General features: G+C 37.6%; 1 protein-coding gene across 2 annotated transcripts in view; it reads right to left on the reverse strand.

Moving 5' to 3' along the window:
* Nucleotides 1–13,805, reverse strand: part of epha3 (eph receptor A3) — a 127,338-nt gene that overhangs the window by 33,254 nt on the left and 80,279 nt on the right. For both annotated transcript variants that reach the window (XM_081368312.1, XM_081368313.1), the window contains exons 7-10: nt 6,394–6,556; nt 4,250–4,352; nt 3,689–3,753; nt 1,273–1,398 (exon numbers count right to left, since the gene is read on the reverse strand). In XM_081368312.1, the coding sequence (XP_081224438.1) occupies nt 1,273–1,398; nt 3,689–3,753; nt 4,250–4,352; nt 6,394–6,556 (457 nt within the window). The remainder of the gene's footprint in view (nt 1–1,272; nt 1,399–3,688; nt 3,754–4,249; nt 4,353–6,393; nt 6,557–13,805) is intronic.

Below are 13,805 nucleotides of genomic sequence, written 5' to 3' on the forward strand. Positions count from 1 at the left end.
CAAGTGAACATGCTTGAGCTTCCGTTTACCACAACTGATATGTGAGCTGATGAATGTTTTTATGTGACTAAAAGCATAAATTCAATCTTTTCATTTTGGACTAAACTGCTCAATTTATATGGATTAGTTTTACGATCTCTTTATGAACTTTTTGAGGCATCAAAAGTGGTAGATGCGTAGCTGTCAATGGAGGGAAAGACAGCTCTTAGATTTCATCAAAAAGATCTTCATTTATGTTCCGAAGATGAACAAAAGTCGTATAGGTTTGGAACGAGATGAGGGTGAGTAATTAATGGCAGAATGTTCATTGTTGGGTAAACTAAACCTTTAAATTGATTGCTAGGGCACATGTGCAGGTGTAAGGCAAACTTCAAAGCCCTCAGCAGGGATTCAGATCTCCACAATGGACGATGTTGACAGAGACTTGGATGGACATTTGGGTAAAGATGATGTCACCACCTAGACATCCAGGTCAGGGCCATGTCCTGTTTGCAGAATTCGATGTGCAATTACTTTATTTCCCATGCAAGTTTAAAGAGATGGGTGAAATCCAGGATTGATGTCTGGAAAAAGTTAGCCGGAATAATTGCAAGCTGTCTAAACAACCGCCACGCTGGACTTGGCCAGCGCTCAGATGATGCTGACCATCTTAAATATCAACCTGGCTTAATCCTCAGCAGTGATCGCTCTGATAAGCTTTGCAGATAAATGAAGATCTACCAAAACCACGCTAATAGATCATTTTCCAAGTCACCTTTTTGCACCTTTGTATCACTTGCCAAAGTGTATGAAAGCTGCAAAATGCAGAAGTGACATTTGAACCAGGGAACGTGCTTATTTGTAGTGCGTAAGCCCTGATGTTTGTGTGCCGACAGTACGGTGGTGCATCAAAAGTGAACGGTTCCTTTATTTGCTAGGCTCTGCTGCATTGTCTATAGAGCCATGAATCACAAGGCATTATCTTGATATGTGCTTCGCTGTTAAAGACATCAGGGATGCGGGGAGAGAGAGAGAGCTGTGGGGGGTGAAATATAATATCCCAGCCGGAGGTGTGCTCTGCTTACCCATGCTCCTCTGCTCCGGCAGCAGGCAGTCTATTAAAGGCATTGAGGCAGTGAGGATGAGCACTGGGAGGGACCCTTTCCCCATCTCAAAGCCACACACCTTCAGCTGTGGTGCTAAATGATTCTCATTTACACCACCTGCCATGTTTGTTACAAGTTTAACAACTTTGTTTCATTGCACCAAAGAGTGAGTGATAACGCCGCATACCTGCCCCAACGACTTTGTCTATGGCGATACAAGACGCTTCCAGTTCCTTGGCGAATTCGTGCACGGCTTGACTCGGGTCTTCATAAGTGTGTGGGTCCACATAGGTCTTGATTCCAGGCAGTCTCACTGAAAAGAAAAGAAAACAATGCCAGAGTTTATGAGGCAGGGGGTTACTGTTCCGGTTTCGTGTAGCTTTGCTGTTGTTGTGACATTTTTTGCTTCTTTCTTCTGCCAACTGCATGTGAGTATCAACAAACAACTTGAAACCATTTTTGCAGTGTAAAGGCAACTATTTGGATGAATAGGTATAATAAATAAATGACCAGTAATAGTTTGGCATGCAAATAGCTGTAGAAAAGAAGAACAATCATAATTCAGTATTCAGTGAACATTCTATTAATGTAATGGGAGATTTTCCAATTTTCTTATAAAATAATTATAAAGCTCACAAGACAAAAAAAAAAAAAAAAAAAACAATAACAAAAAATCAGACAGCACACCTAAAAGTATGGTCACTTTTACCTTTGCTCAGCGAAATTTCGCAGGTGAAAAAATGCAGGACCAGATGTAACAAAATACGGTGAATGATGCAGAAATAATAACAACAAAACCAACTCTAAATAACTGCTTTCTAAAAGCCTCGACCATTTTATAATTACATAAGTGTAGTGTTGTACAAAACTGACAGAGATACCACCAGAATTAGTCTCTCTCTTCAGTTTTGATTTATTTCTAAGTTACAAATCTCTGCCCATACAGCAGTCACTGCTGAATCAATAGGCTTGCTATTGGTTGGCACTGCGAATTTGACTCACACCAAATTTTAACCAGATACAAAATATGCATAAACAAATTTCTTTGCCACCAGATGTCCATCAGCCGAAATTCTTCATCGTTCCGATTCCTATTCAAATGACTGGATTTTGCTCATGAAATTTCGCAGAGCAATGATAAAATGCGACCACACCTTAAAGTTGACATGAAACAGAAATTGTGATCGTCTTTTCTTCTGTATTGTGACAAATTTGAGTGAAACAGCTTCTTGGATGAGAAAAAGGTAGGGCAATTTTTTTTTTGCTTTCGTTCATCAGGATTTAATTGGGTTATTGTCATTTTGGTGCACACGTGATCTGAAAAGAGATGTTTTTACATTAAAGATATTTGGCCCTATCATACACCCGGCGCAATGCAGCGCCAGACGTGACGCAAGTGTTTTTTGCTAGTTTCAGCAGTTATCATTTTCACAATGCATTTGCGCCCATCTGTGCGCCCATGGGCTGCTGGTCTGAAAACGAGGTGTGTTCAGGCGCATTGTTGGCGCATTGATATTTTGAGGCAAATGAAATAGACTCCGCTATTGACCAACAAAAACCTGGTCTAAAGTCAACGGTGCAATATATTTTTTGTTATTTAAAGAGCGCATTAGTAATGTGCCCCTATAGGCAGGTCCACAACGCACGTCACACTTTGTCCCGTATGTGGTCTGCTTGCGCGCTTTAACCTTGTGCACGAACAGATCAGTTTCCTCGCTAGAGAAGCGTTCAGTTTTTCTGCTTGCAAATTCCAGCCTTGTAAATATAGCGAATCCGCCATGGCATGAGCACAACTGACTTTTAAAGGAATGGGAGATGAGACTCTGATTGGTTTATTGCACGTTTTGCCCAAAATATACCCATAACTCATTAAGAGAATAGAGACAACCCTTTTAGACTATACGCCGACCATTTTTCCCATCGTTAAACTAGCAAAAGTGGATTCAGACTTAAGTGCACTTGCGTCGTGCGCTTTAGACCATGCGCTTAGATCGTTGAAATAGGGCCCTATGAGATTATGGTGACTTTAAGACTGCAACTATCTTCAACATTTTGTTTGTATTTTGGGTTAGGATGTTAGAAAAACCCTAACTTTGCACTGTACAAATACTGATGCTTGTGCTTGGGAGGTCCAGTGGAAAAAATATCATATTCCGTTACAGAGGTTGTTGATTTGAATCTAAAGGATAGGAAGCTAAGGTTGTCAAGAAACGTAATTTGCTGGGTTTCAAGATGGATAGGTCTATTATGGATGACCTAATCAGTTACCTAAGCTATAGTCCTACAGGGCAGCTCATGCAGGTTAATCTAAGAGAAATAGTGTGGGCCTCCATTAAATTTCCTTCCTGATACCTCTGCCAGTGTGAAAAATGGTAGCATATGGACAATTGGCTTGCTGTAACTCTGGAGCAAAGGATATTACTTAGTCGTTACTGGGTTTTTGTGGGCTGTCTGACATTTAAAAATAAATACCACAGCAAAACTTTGTTTTTATTTTTACTATATTTTTAAGGAATGGTTATTAAATGCCTGGAAAGATCCTGAACACTTGCAAGACTGAAGAATAGATATACAGTCTATAAGATATATATATATATACTCACAGTGGCCGTTGCCAAAGGGCAGCCTCTTTTCATCTGGATGTTTGGACTTGCTGTATCTACACAACCTGTCAATTAAAATGATGAAAAGCGTTAATTATTCTTAACAGCTTTAATTGGAACATTTTTCTTCTCTAAACGATGTACAAAGAAACTAAAATTTGAACAGACAAAAGTCAGAGCCAGGAACAACTTGACTGTTTTGCTTTGCTATGAGGCATGACAGTGTTCTGGGGTCTTATAATAAGCCATAGATTCAGTGCAGTGCAGTCTGCCAAAATCAGCCCCTCATGACATGACACTTGACTCTCAGGGTGCCCGTTACATTCGGCAAAGCAGGGGCAGGGGGAGAAAAAAAAAACAAAGCTTCTGCCAAGTGAATCGTCAACTATTTATAGGCAGCAGAAATGAAGGGGCACACATTTTCATACTTCATATCTGAAGGGGGGGGGGTGGGGGGGGGAAATCAAGGGTCCTGGGGAGAGACTTGAGACAGCAAAGTGACAGCTTCAAGATGGGCACACTTAAAGCCCTGCGTGACTGTGGTTTGAGTGACAGACAGACCTGCTAATCACAATGTAGAGCACTACAGTGAGGAGGATGATGGCCACAGCGGAGGAGATAGCGATCAGCACTACCTGACTGTTCTCACTGGAGATGGAAAAGGCTGGGGGAGAAAGAGAGAGAGAGAAAGGAAGATTTTTATGTACACATTAGACAGATTATGTAGCTTTTCAAGGGCTTTCTTTGCTGCTCAAGGTCAATTAACACAAATGCAACATTTAATTAGATTGTTTTTCTTTATTTGATCAAAATAATGACATTATCTGCCACTAACACCTTAAACCCCCTGTCCTCAGATCATAACTGAATACTGAAATATAACAGAAATCAAAAAGATAGTATATACCCTTGTGGGAACAGAAGTGAGCTTAATTGTATAGAATGTGCACTTGTAGGGTATTTCAAATCTTAAAAGTATATGTTTTGAAAACTGCACGTGCAGATAATACAATATTAATGAAATAAAAGGCCACTTAAGTGTATACTTAAAGAGAGTACACTTTCATGTTTTTTGTAACAATTTGTAACAATTATGTACACTTTTTAAAAATGATTCTAAATAGAAGATATAAATTGTACTGAATGTCAGCTTGCTTATTTTGCTCAAGATAAGGATTTATTGTTTCCACATGTCATGCAAATAAGAAACTCTGCTTCTAACCACATGTCAAGAGCTGTCGTTCCAAACACACAACTTTGCGATGCTGTTTATGAATGTTTGTTAGAACAATGTTTTCTGGAAACACTGACTCGTTGAACGATGCTGATAACGACAGAACTAACAATGCTTTTGGGAAACACACACCAGAACATTCAGCAGTACACTTGAACCATATTTCAACAACAATAAAAGTAATTATGAAATTACATATAAAGATGTACTAAATTTTAACAAGGATATTAAACTTTTTTCATTTTTTTTTTTTAAGTATATTATTTCTGTATTTACTCTTTTTAAAAGTTTAACAGGGTCACACAGGCTCTGGTGATTTTTTTTTTAGTGAATTAAAATTTTAAGCAATCGTGTGCATATTTTTGTGTGCAATTTTAGGTAATTTTCCACATTTGAAGTAGATGTAGCTACAGTAAAACAACAGAAAAAAACAATGTCTGCATTTAAATACGTGTCATGTGAAAAATACAGTTATTCTGTTAGCTCCAAAAACACCGTCTGTTTTCCTTCAAGAGATGACAGTAAGTTTGAAACAATCCTGTATTCTGAATCCATCCTTAAAGTTGAATGCAAGATTTTAAATATTTATCATAAACGTGACATGAGAGCACAGTTTTTTTTTTTTTTTTTTTTTTTGGATGGTGTTGACACCTATTGAGTGATGACAAAGAAAAAATCATTTTGTGAGAGAATGGAAGCAGCAGGAGGTTGTATGCTGATGTAAATCAATACCTCTGAACATACTGAACAAATTAATTCAAAATTGGTCCTAGGAAAAGTAACCTTGTTCCTTTTTAGATCTGTAGCCCCCCCCCCCCCCCCAGTACTCAGTAATCGAGTTATCAGATTAATAAATAAATTAATAAACTTCTACCAATCATTTAACATTTATGATGCAACTCATTTTCAACTAATGAATATTTAACACAAAATATACACATTTATCTATTTCATTATGGAATATCTAGTGACTGAGACACATAATTCCATATTCAGACCTTTTCTGCATGAGTTATGATCTCAGTTGTGCCACGGTGTATATTTCACACCAGCTATATGTGTAGAGGCGCCTATAGATCTCTGATCAAGCCCAGAAACCTGTGGAGAGCCACTCACAGTATCATTTCATTACATGAGTGTGCATTGATTTCCTATAAATGTTTCATTAGATAAAAAGGCCTTCAGCAATGCTGCTCTACAATATAGGGTTTACAAGTGTTTAATAGTCTTTCAGACAACAGCTGCCAGCCATCACGGGACAAAAGATGCAGCATGTGTTGTTTTAACCAAGTGGCTTACTGTGTGAATGACTTGCTAGACAGTGTGTGAGATGAGAAACCAAGAGAATTGTGACTATTGTCTATATTGTTCTTGCGCAGCTGTGAATGGATTGAATAGATCTGGCGGTGGTGACTGGGGGAATGTGACTGTAAATAGAGAACAGTATGATAGGAAGTAAGTAAATGCTTACAGTCTGGGCTGGTCTCAAACTCAAACTTGCGACTGGTCCCGCCGTAACCGGCAGCGGTGCGCGCTCTGATCTGCAGCAGGTACGTGGTGTCGGGTTTTAGGCCGTTCAGTGTGACATTTGTGCCCTTTGACCTCAGGATGGTGTAACTGGTTTCTTGTTCCTGCTGTAGGAAATAAACCAAGAGGAAAACAGGAAGGAGATATATTAGTTTCAGCATAGCATAAACATCTGAGCATCTTTTGCCTTCAATAACAATGCTAGATGAATGAGGTTAATGGTGACTCAAATGTACCTTTTATGATATTCTTGGTTATTACAATGTATAATATCAACTTGAAGTGCTTAATCCCATATACACCACTGGTCAGATGTTTGTGGTCGGTAAATGTTTTTAAAGGGGGGGTGAAATGCTCATTTTCACTCAATCTCCTGTTAATCTTGAGTAACTATAGAGTAGTATTGCATCCTTCATATCTCCAAAAAGTCTTTTAGTTTTATTATATTTATAAGAGAAAATAGGCTGTACCGAGACTTTCCGGAAAAAAACGAGCGTCTGGAGGCGGGCCGTGTGGGCGAAGCCAGAGCCATAGAGAGAATCCGTCGATCTGGGCTTTGTTTATAAAACATTCATCGTCGAAATGCAGGGAACAAACAGTCTACACAACTCGTTTCTGCATCCACTGTTCCTAACGCTGGGTTCTTTGGTAAGCTTTCCCTCACCAAAAACACTTTGGAGACACTATGCAGCGCTGCCGATGATTTCCTGTTGAAGCGCGTTGAGGTGCGCGGTCGCGCTTTTCCGGGAGAAATGCTCATATAAGGAGTTCCACTCTGGTCTACGTCATTAGATCCACGGTCAAAAAAAAAAACAGCCGAAACTTGTACCAACCCGGAAGTAAGATTTTCGGCACAGAAATTCTCCGTTATTCGTCCAAAATATTTTTAAAAAACTTTGGCCATGTTAAGCATGAGAATCCATCTCTTTAACACTGTAAACAACTCTGAATACATGAAACACCATTGTACCCCCCCTTTAATGTTTTTGATAGAAGCCTCTACGCTCACCAAAGCTGTATTTGTTTGATCAAAAATACACTGTAAAAACATTTTTTTGTTTGTTTGTTTTTTGAAGTTGTAAATAAAAAAATAAAAAAATAAAAAGATTATTGAGTATATTTAGCAAGAAAACAATACTATTTCAGTCATTCTACTTAAAAATACAATGTGTTACTTGCCGTTGCTTTCTGAAAATTACTACCAATTTCTGAGTGAACAATTTGAAGAGATCATAACTCAATTGTCTTTAGTTTACAGTAAAAATAGTAATATTGTGAAATATAATTGCAAATATAATATAATAATAAACTGTTTTCTATTTTAATATCTTTTAAAATGTAATATATAAAGCTGAAATTTCAGCAACAATTACTCTAGTCAGACACATGGTCATTCAAAATATATTCTAAAATGTTGATTTAGACATTTATTTTATTTTTAATGTTGTGCTGCTTAATATTTTGTTTGTGAAAACCATGATACATTCTTTTTAGGATTATTTTATGAACAGAAAGTTTAAAAGAACAGCATTCATTTTAAATAGAAAACTTTTATAACTTTATCAATGTCTTTACTGTCACCGTTGATCAATTTGATTCACCCTTGCTGAATAAAAGTATTTAATAACAAAAATATTTAATAAGAAAATGTGGGCCGGGACTAGTTTTTATCCAACGGGATTTGAATTGATTAAGTGGGCATAATTTAATTTTGATTGAAGCTTAAGAATTTTTTATATAAAAATATTTTCCTATTCTAGTAGATGCATGTTTACCACCTACACTGAAAACAGCTGTCTGGGACTGTTACTTATATGGATTGACTTGCCTTAAAGGGACTTAAGAGCAACTCAAGGCCACTTACGCAGAGCCTTGTCTTAAACAGTAATAATGAGCATTTGAAGTAAATCATATCTCATTAGAGACATACCAAAGACCATCTGACCATACGAGCGGACAGGAAAGGGACGTTTCTGGACGAGAAAATGCATGCCCATCGGGAGCATCTAAGGCTAACTGGGACAGTGCCAGCTCATCTTAATATACTGCCACCTTCGGTTCACATTTTTATGGCTTTCCTAAAGATTTCTGTGGTACGTTGATCCTCTCTACAAGCAAAAAAACCCAACTGATTTATGGGGCGTCTTTGCTTTCAAACCATTGTTTCCAGATGTTTCTCTGACTGGAAAAAGAGGCAGGAGTGGAATGAGAAAGAGCGGAGGTTTCAGTTGTTTATTGTAGGAGTCCAGAAAAAGGGGGAAAACATCCCACAAACAGAAAGATCACTCATTTGCCGGCATTATCCAGCACATTCATCCATGTAACTTATCAGTCTTCAGCCATAGCTAGTGTTATGGCAAAACTTCAAAAGTTCATTTGTGTTTTGCTCTATCGTTGACCTCTAAGAATAGCTCACTTGTCCACACTGTAGATATTGAATTTCCCCACGCTGAAGTAATTAATGGCAAATGAGATTTGAGAGCATCTTTTCGAGGGTCGGTAAACATGTAACAGATCAAGCTCTATTGGGTTTCATGTCTAGACTACACATGCTAATAGGATTCTTGATGCGCCAAGGTATGGACCATAATTGTCAGACGTCACTATAGATGAGAGATGTAGTGTACAGTTACATACACTGGATTTATTTGGATATCCTCTGCTTATCCACAAATCAGAAACCAATAAAACAGCAACAATAGCCACATTTATAACAATGTGAGCAAATAGACAAGAAACAAGGCTTTTAAAATGCTAAAACAGATGTAAAATGGATTGCACTACCAGTTGATCAAAAGTGACATTAAAGATTTTTGCATCGTTATAAAAGATTTAAAAAAAATATTAAGCAGCCCAAATATTTTGAACACTGATAATAATAAGAAATGTTTCTGGAGCACCAAATCAGGTATATTAGAATGATTCCCGAAGGATCATGTGAGATAAATGATGCATCTAAATTTACATTTTAAAAAAAGTATATTACAACAGAAAACATCTGTTTTAAATTCTAATATTATTTCACAATATTATAATGTATACTATTTTGATCAAATAAATGCAGCCTTGGTGAAAATAAGAGACAACAACCCATAGAAATTAAGTGTTTTGATATTGAGAAATTATGATTAATGTTAATAGAATGTTGTCAAATAAATAATTGTGGAATTATAACTATATAATAAATATGTAAAAATGTAAAATTATATGTAGATTATTACATAGTAATAATATAGTATTATAAAAAAAATAATAAATAACAACAGACCAAGTCACTCAAATAATTTGGCTAAAATGTTGAAATCATGACCTCAAATGTATTTCTAAAGCCTAAGAAATATAATAAGCAAAAAATAAAAGAAACAAATATGCACGCACAATATGCATCCTAACGGCTTAAATACACATTTCACCACATAAGTAATAATATTTGACGTTGACCAGACTTATACAAATCAAAACCAGACCGCTGGTTTAGTTTGAACATGCTACTTAGAACATTCAAAACAAATGAAAAGCCATATTTTATCAGGATTGCATGGTTTTTATGCACATGTCTTTTCACAAAGAGCCAGTACATGCAGTGATGGTGGAGTTAGATCATAGATGGTCTTATACTTGGACTTTACATCTGTCAGTGCGGCTGAGCTTTGGAAGTTTTGCGATGTGATAATGTTGATATTACAGAAACATCCCAACTCTAAATCCTATCTGTTTAGCAACCATGGCAATTTCAGGATGGAAATAGAACTTTTTAAATCTTAAGTCAAGAATTAAGATAGGAAGTTTGTATAATACAGCCCCCAGAAGCAATATTTTGGGATTTCGGCTCCTCTCACAGCACTTTTTGAATGAAGAACTAATCCAAAACAGCTCTTTCCTGGGGTCCCCGAAGAGCCTGTAAGTGTCACCAGAGGACATTTGTTTGTAAAAAGTGATTTCATCTGTATATCTAGCAGTTTTATAAATGCGGTAGGACGTCTACTGACACAACCCATGATGGAAAGAAACATCCATATGATGTAGCGGGACTCTAGTGGAAACCCAGTGACTAATGCAAACATCACATTTGATCTGGATCTGACGACAATCATTCCCACTTCTTTCCCGAACGCAGCACAGAAACCATTTCAAATCTTTGGACTTTGAATGCAAAGCCACAAATGGAGCGCATCAGGTTTTATGGTTTGAGGAGGCCTCGAATATAAATTCACTCTGCCACGGAAGACGAAACCAATACCTTGTGTCATATTGTATGCGTCTCTGTTCGAGTCATAAATCTTTTCACAGGGTGTCACCGTTCACTGCTCACGACATCATGTGATCAGCTGGAAATCATATACAGGTGTGTCTAAATTTTCACTGCAAAAAATATATTCTTACCATATGTCCTAGGTCCGCATCAGCCACCTCCCAGCTCTGGGGTTTGACAAGGCGTGCAATTGTTACTTTTCGGCAAGTGCGCTATTGGTGGAATTTAATATGCTTGTCATGTTCTACTTTGACAGTCTAAATATTGCAATCTGGGCTTACAGCCTTGCTCTCCTCTAAAGAAGAAATTCTGTAAATATGAAATGGCTTTTCCAAAGCACTCCTTCCATCTAAGTTTGACGAGAAATAAACATTCTCAAATACACAGTGAGATCAATACGATAAACGGACAAAAAAAAAAAAAAAATCATAAATGTGCACCGTTTCACTTGCATGAAGAACATTGAAAACGCAGATTCGTGCGTGTTGCCAAAAAGACGAGAGCGACCGGGATGCTGTAACGTCAAGGAAACATGAGCCAGAGCGCTCAAGTATTTAGAGATGCTTGAATTGTAAGGCTCTTTCCTCTTTCATAGCTTTGTTAGTTTGATATATACACACAGTGCAGAGTATTTCCCCTCTGGCATATAATCAAAAAGAGATTTATTTTAAGTGAAGCAACATGGACCTCTTGGACCTCCGGATTGGACCTCTTGCTTTCTCACAGGAGCTGCATCACTCCGGTTACCATGCATCCCGATGCCTTTTTGAGAATCCATTAAGCACAGTTTGTTTGATTTTGTGCTATACAACATTATGCAGTGTAAACATCATGGTGTTTTTGAACTCTGCCCGTTGATGCCACATTTTTCTTTGAAAAGTCACTTAGCGAATCTGGCTCTCTTTTATGAGGTTTATATGTTCAAGTCTGCGGCCAGTGCGTCAGTGAATCCGGTAAGAAGATTTGGGGCCCCCTTTCCTTCTCAGTGTGTGTTTTGTGAGGGTGAAGGTGGCTTGTTATCCTCTGCCAGCCTAGATCAAGGGGCACCAAAGGTCTTACCGAGGGTGTCCCTGGCTTTTCCACATGGCAGCACCAGTTGTGTAGGATTTGGGCGACTCCAGCTATGCCTGATGAAGCAATGCCTCACAAGGTTGTGTAATTAACAGGAATCAATGGAGAGAAGGACTAGATTTTATTGTGAACGGGGAACACTGTGCCACCCAGGGTCAAATGAGACATGGAGGATTTCAGGAGCCCCCGAGTATACCTGTGCCAGACGGGGAAAATAGCCCACGATGAGCTGCCTTTTGCTTGCAAATAAGGGGATTAGGGCCAAGCGAACGCATTTCCACAGCCAGATTTGGGCCTCACTGATCTCACAGAAAGACACATCACAAAGGTCCTCACTAGGAAGCAAGGTCCAATGAATCTAACAAACACTCCTTTTTCACCAGCAGATGGAAAACCAATATCAGCATATTTGGATTTAATGTAAATGATGAACACATTCTGAGTGTGTAACTCGGCTCAAGAGAGTTGAGCTGCTATCCTCAAAAGGTCAACTCATAAAGTTTCCACGTGAAACATGCAGGCCTAACTTTCTTGAAGCAATTCAAACGGTTTCTATGGCTAACTTATTAGCTCATTCTGCAGAAGCTTAGGTTACATAACGCTTGTTTTTTCTTCAGTGCTTATGTTCATACGGTAAATCTAAGGCCGCAATAATATTCCCTGTTTGGAAATAAATCCACAGTTAACTCTGAGAGCCCTGTCAAAATAACTTAACAGATAATGCTTAATGTAAGATATTCTTTCATTATGACTGGGGGATATTTTGAATATTCACAATATAGTATCGTTCAAAAGTTTAAGTCAGTGAGATTAAAAAAGTAAGGACACATTAAATTGATCAGAAGTAACAGTAAATATTTTTATATTGTAATAAAAGCTATTTTATTTCAAATTATGCTGATCATTTGAATGTTGATCACGGTTTCCATAAAAGAATAAAAATCAAATAAATAATAATAATAATAACAACAAGAAATGTTTCAGCATATTAGAATGACTTCTGAAGGATCATGTGACAATGGTTAGTAATTGCTGCTGAAAAATCAGCTTTTTGCCTTCACAGGAATACATTTTTTAATAGAAAACAACTTATTATAAATTGTGATAATATTTCACAATATTACTGTTTTTCCTGTATCTTTTATTTAATATAAGCAGCCTTGGTGAGCATTAAAAAATCTTACCATCCCCAAACTTTTGAAGAGTAGTCCTCATTTTGCCAGAAGATAAAATGAAGCAACTATTATGTACATTTTTAAGTTTCATTTAAGGGTCATTAAGTTTAACAAAAAGCATGTGTTTGCATGAATCAGTTTAAACGGTATCTATTCAATAAACTTCTGTCAACACATAACATTTAAAATAAATAATTAAACATACAATCTTAAAAATGCATCGCTTCAAAATTTATTTTAACTGTGTTATAATTTGGCCACAATGACTGTTGGGTTGAAAACATATATTGAAATTCATCTGAAATCAGCCACCTCAAAGTAAATACATAAATCTCAGTGTCAGAAGGTTGATAAATATCTAGATATAATTTCTCTTTTTGCTATATTACTCAGTCCTAGTATTTGGAGAGTGGAAAGCACAGACTGAAATGAGCTGAATGCTTGTCTACAGTATTGGCATGAGCTTTCAATTTTGAACTTGTTAGACCTTTTTGTCATGATGAAGATGAACCATGTCTTGGAGACCACCAAATCCTGTCTACAATTTCACTATGTGCGTCTCTGTGTGGTCATACAGTCAAGCCATTTATCCACAAAGCTAACGGAATGTTTTTTCTGCGGGAGGAATTCTGGATGGTTGCCATTGGAGACTGTTCTAGGGCTTTCTTTCACACCCTCAGATCCCCTGCCAGTTTGGGATAGGAGTCTCCCACAAAGTCAGGGCCCAGTTAAGTTCCAAACCCAGAGTCGCGCTTTCTTTATAGCGAAGGAGACGTTACCCACTTCACCTAGGAGCAGAAGACATCACAAGATCTGACAGCATGAAAGAGTCCTCTGAAAACTGACCCTAAAAGAGCA

This window comes from Scardinius erythrophthalmus (genome assembly GCF_964197995.2).
Source record: "Scardinius erythrophthalmus genome assembly, chromosome: 6".
Lineage (NCBI taxonomy): Eukaryota > Metazoa > Chordata > Actinopteri > Cypriniformes > Leuciscidae > Scardinius > Scardinius erythrophthalmus.